The 5,422-nt window shown below is 31.7% G+C and overlaps 1 protein-coding gene across 1 annotated transcript; it reads left to right on the top strand.

The window, feature by feature from the left end:
* Nucleotides 1-285: 285 nt before the first annotated feature.
* Nucleotides 286-3,594, top strand: LOC143576973 (protein FAR1-RELATED SEQUENCE 5-like). Its single transcript, XM_077060939.1, has 8 exons — nucleotides 286-295; nucleotides 1,119-1,251; nucleotides 1,359-1,598; nucleotides 1,677-1,868; nucleotides 1,956-2,214; nucleotides 2,406-2,966; nucleotides 3,053-3,134; nucleotides 3,344-3,594. Exons 1-8 carry the CDS (start codon nucleotides 286-288, stop codon nucleotides 3,592-3,594), a joined length of 1,728 nt encoding a protein of 575 aa, XP_076917054.1.
* The last annotated feature ends 1,828 nt before the right edge of the window (nucleotides 3,595-5,422 follow it).

The following is a 5,422-nucleotide window of genomic DNA, read 5'->3' as shown; positions in this document are numbered from 1 at the left end:
ATATATAAAATATAAAATTAAGGTTCATTTTTTACCGCCTCTTTAACTTTTACACACTATCACCAAGCATCATCGTTATTATTATGATCACTAGTGAATAAATAGCAAGTTAGAGAATGTGCACGAATCTATAGTTTTAACTATATTGCTCTCATATATATTATACTTTGATTATTTACTTTATTTCTATAAAAATCTGTAAAATTATAAATATCATGATCATACCAAAATACTTAACTCTAATGTTAAAATAATAAAACATATGAGAAAAGATGGAATACGCTAATGCCTTATGGTACAAAATATACGCATCAATTGGGAGCGTCGATTTCTACCTTCGATTCAATTGCGTTCAGTCGAGAAGATTCCGTATATTTTCAGCAAGAAGGGTACGATTGTCTTTTGATACGTAATCTAAGTTTAGTAATTTGCGTATAAATGGTTACGATTTTCATATATAGCTTAATTAAAATCAATTTCTGTTTTACAAAACAATTTTTGTACCAAAATTAAATCAATTGGGTTTACGAACCAGTTTTCAACTGATTTTTGATCTAGGGTTTTGAAATGGAAGACGATCATTAATGTAAGTTTTTTCTCTGTTTGAACTAATTGACATTAGTTGTGTAGTATGGTTTAATCGGACATACTTCTGCATGTTAGTGTTTAATGACAATTACATGATAATAGATTAATTTAGTCTGCGAGTGTATTACGTGCGTGTGCACATGATAACTTTTGTAGTTTTGAATATGATCGTATTTACTAGCGTGTTAACATGATTGCTTTTGATGTTTATAATATGAGCGTATTATGAATGCATTAACATGATAGTTTAACAGTTCCAACATAAGCGTTTTAATAGCGTAACATACTAGTGTTGAGGTTGATATTCATTTTTATGAGCTTTTTGTCATGATATTAAGTGAAATTTAGTTATTGAGTGTTTTTCGAGCATAACATGATAGTTTATTTTCGCTTAGATTGAGAGCGAAGTTAACATGATAGTAATATAAGTTTGGTAAGAGTGTGTTACGAACGTAGTTAACATGTTACTGTTTGTATGAGTGTTTCATGAGCATATAATATATGTATTTATTTTAATATTTTTTTTGCAGATGATGCAAGTGTTTTAGTTGAAGATCAAGGGAATGATATTATTCTTGAAGTTGCTTCTTCTTACAGGCCTGTTAAAGGAATTTCGTCAACAGATCAAGCATTTGATTTTTATAGTGAATATTCTAAGATGGGGTACTAAAAACCAAGTATTTTACATGTTGTAAAGAAGGTCACAAGCCAGCCAAAAGTTATGATTTGAAATGTGATTATAATGAATCAAACAAGCCATATTATAAAAGGAGGAAAAGGCCTACAATTATATGTGGTTGTAAAGCACAACTTCAGTTAAAATCTATGGACAGTGTAATTTTCGAAGTACATGATTTTGTTAAAGGCCATTATCTTAATATGGTAGAAGACTGTGATATGCGGTTTGTTCGATCAACGAGAAAGTTAACACATGTCCAAGAGGAAACTATTTATGAGTTGTCTAATTTGAACTTGGGACCTGCTAAAGCGTTCAATGTTATGAGAACACGGTATGGTTGTTTTGAAAAGGTAGGTGCAACTAAAGATAATTGTTAGAATTTTAAACAAGTTTTGAATTGTTTTATTAGAGAGTATGATGCTAAGATGATTGTTCAGAGATTATGTGCGAAGAAAACATTTTCATCTGATTATTCATTTGAATATGATGTCAATGACAATGGTGAGTTAATTCGTGTTTTTTGGGTTGATGAGATTTCAAAGAGTAAATATCTTGCATTCGGGGATATTATATCTTTTGATGCTATATTTAAGACTAACAAGTAAGTTATTGATCCATACAGTTGCAATATAAAAGTGCTTAATTACTTTTTGTGTTTTGTATGTATAAATATATTTTTTATGTATAGGTACAAGATGGTTTTTGTACCATTCACGGCAATTGATAACCATTGTCATAGTGTGACTGTCGGTGCTGGATTATTAGCTTATGAAACTGTTGAATCATACACATGGTTATTGCAAAAGTTACTTAAGTCGCTTTGTAGCGCACCGAAGGTTATTGTTACTCATCAAGACCCGGCTATGAAGCAAGCTATTGCATTTGTGTTTCCAAATACAAGGCATAGGTTATATATGTGGCACATTATGAAGAAGGTTGCTGACAATGTAAATTATGAGCGTGTTACGAGCGTTTTAATTGTTTTGATTTAACTGTTTCATTAGTTTAAATAATGAGCGTGTTACGAGCGATTTAACATGATAGTTACTGGAGTTTATTGTGTGAGCATTTTACGAGCGTAACATGATAGTATATTTAGGTCATGAGCGGTTTACAAGCGTTTAACATTTGTTATCAGGTGGAAGCTGAGCTATGTAATATTGAAGATTTTAAGCGTAAGATATGTGATATTGCGTGGACGGATTCAATTAATCCTTCTGAATTTGAGGATAAATGGCAGACGAAAATGGTTGAGTTTGAGCTTGACAAGAATAAATGGCTTACTGATATGTATGAAATTGGTTGTATACCTGCTTTTTATAGAGACGGATCTTTGTCTAGATTGATGCGTATAACATCAAGATTAGATTGCGAAAACCATTTTTTCGGTCAAGCTACAAATTCTCAGTTAACACTGGTTGTGTTTTTCAACCATTTTGATTTTTGTATGGAGATACATAGATATAATGGCGGACGGTGTGATCATGATAGTAGGTATAGGTATCCTGAGTTAAAAACCAGAAGTTATCTTGAAAGGGAAGCAGTTAGGATATATAAAAGATCTATTTTTAATAATGTTCAAGATGAAATGAATGAAATTGTTGGTGGTGTTTCACAATTCAGTGCTTCTGAAGAAGAAGGAGGTTATTTGAGGTGTAAAATATGGGATTCCAAAGTGTATGAACCAGGATTCTTGGAGGTACTTTTGAGTGTTTAAAACATTTTTTAGTTTTAAAATTGCTTAACATTAAATGAATTAACCTAAGCGTTTTCATTGTTTTTTAGGTTGTGTTTAAGAAGGACGGTGAATTTGGTGAAGAGTCTATTGCAACATGCTCTTGCAAAAATTTGAACAATATGGTTTATTGTATCAACATATTTTCTACGTCATGAATTTGTATCAAGTTAAGAAATTCCTGAAAACATATATAAATGATCGATGGAGAAAAGAGGTCGCAATGAATATCAGAACAGTTCCAATATCATAGTTTGGTAATTATAAGAACATGAAGATCAAAGAGATTTCAAGAGAAATAAAATATGTCGGTGAATACCTTATCAACAATTATGTTGCAGATTTCGATGAATTGATAAAAGTGAGAGATAAGATAAATTTGATGATTGAAAAAGAAGACTTAACTCGGTATGAAAGAGTATGTCCATCTAAAAGGGATAGATTTGATGCTATTTTAGGATTTGAACAACCATCAGAAGTTACTGTTCGTGTGCCTACTGGCATAAGGAACAAGGGTCGTGGCTCACACAAAAGAGTCAAATCAAAGAAAGAGATATCCATTAGTCTATCTAAGAGTTATAGCGAGTGTTAGATTTGTCACCAACCTGGCCACAATAGTATAACTTTCAAAGCATTTCAATTACAAGAATGAATGTTTAATGAAGCGTATTTTAAGCGTTTAGTTTAGATAGAAAGAGATAGCCATTAGTTTGAATGAATGTTTAGAAGAATGTGTGTTTTATAATAACTTTTTTTAGATAACCGTATGTCAAGCGTTTTAGATAAACAAATAACTGAGAGCGTATTAAAAGCGTTCTTTTTTATTTATTTATTAAACATCTGATAACATACCATCAGACCGTAGCAAAAGGAGCCCATAGCAAAGTACCATTACAAGATCAAATAAAACAAAAGAAGAGAAAAAACTAACATCATCAGACCCACCCCATTAGACCCATCTTCAGTCCCCATCACTCCTTCTTCTTGATAATCTCACCCCCAACTTCCTTGAACTCCATGTTGTTTGACACCGTAGAAACCGTGTCAACCAAAGTACCATACACCGAATCATAGCATGAAGTCTGTTGTTTCATGTACTCAACAGCTTTTGCCTTGAACCCACTGTCTGGTTGCAGCAGGAATTCGTTATATGCATCAAGAGTTTTGAATTTCTCCTGAAGCACGTAGTTTTGTGATTCTTGAATGGCGGTGAGAAACTTTTCATTTCGACTTCTCAAGCTCTAACATTGCTTTGAATATGCACTTCACAGTTCGATCACATTAATACATTTTTGTGTGTTTTTTAAGTTTTTGAGTGTTTTGTATGATTTGAATAAAAAACAGATGTTAAATATATAGACATAAAATCTGATTTTTGGTAGTTGAGATAGAGTAATTTAATGCAATTAATTTGTTTTGTAATTTTTTGTAGTTGACGTAGAGTAATTTAATGTAATTAAATTGATGTAGACTATAATCACAAAAATCTTTTCCTAATTTTGGCATGTGAATAGTAATAAATGTAATTAAGTTATGAATAAAAAAAGATTAAAAAATAGTTTTTAACCAGCTACAATTGTGAGCATATTACAAGCGTGTCAGTTAGTCTAAATGTTTGTCTTTTTTGTCCCGAGCGTATTACAAGCGTGGGGAGACTTATGTTTTGAATAAAATCTAGAATACATTTTTGTGCGTATAGCAAGCGTCTCATACATATGTTCTCACACTTACCTTTATTTTTGCCCGTGAGTATACAGTTGTGAGCATTCTTCAAGCGTTTTGTCTTTTCATTTTTGTTTTTGTTTCGTAAACCTACATGTGTTTTGTCATTTTATTCTGTTTTTTACTATTTGGTCCGTGAACCTTTTGTTAGATGTACACTATATTTTGTTACACTTATGCCCACACATTTCAATTTTTGTTTTCATTTTACAATGGATGGCTCATCATCATCATCTTCACCATGTTATAAGGAAGTTTTGAACAAGCAGATTGAGGTCCAGATCGCAGCAGATAAAGTTTGTCGTGAAATGCTAACACATGAACTACTGATGTTTAGCAATAATATGGATCCGAGGGATCTTATTGCAAAAGTTCTTGTCCGAATGCATGCTAGTACTATCTGAGATCTTGTTGTTTAATTATGGTTGATTTAGGGAAGAATGAGTTTGAACAGTATAAAGAATTAGGCAAGGAAATTCTTGAACTAAACTTTGAAGTTGGAATTTCTCATGTCACTATTAGATTAGTGTGTGCGAGTTGTTTTATGTGGTGAGCGTTATATGAGCGTTGTTTTTTTATCATGTAGTGATATGTGTTTTTGTAATAATAATATTACAATGTTGTGTTAAAGACATCAAGTTTATTATTGCAAAATATACATAACAAAGTGCTAACAAAAGACCATGTATTAAAATACA

Source organism: Bidens hawaiensis, unplaced genomic scaffold (assembly GCF_021521415.1).
Source record: "Bidens hawaiensis isolate Kalapana, Puna unplaced genomic scaffold, B.hawaiensis_p1.1 tig00028452_1, whole genome shotgun sequence".
Classification (NCBI taxonomy): Eukaryota; Viridiplantae; Streptophyta; class Magnoliopsida; order Asterales; family Asteraceae; genus Bidens; species Bidens hawaiensis.
The sequence above is the reverse complement of the archived record's forward strand: the minus strand, read 5'-3'. Positions and strand labels throughout refer to the sequence as shown.

Bases quoted from the DNA above. Each gene is read 5' to 3' on its own strand.
- LOC143576973 (XM_077060939.1), top strand. The intron at 1,599-1,676 runs GTATGGTTGTTT...TTGTTTTATTAG, and splicing joins TTCAATGTTATGAGAACACG to AGAGTATGATGCTAAGATGA. The intron at 3,135-3,343 runs GTATCAACATAT...ATTATGTTGCAG, and splicing joins TTTGAACAATATGGTTTATT to ATTTCGATGAATTGATAAAA.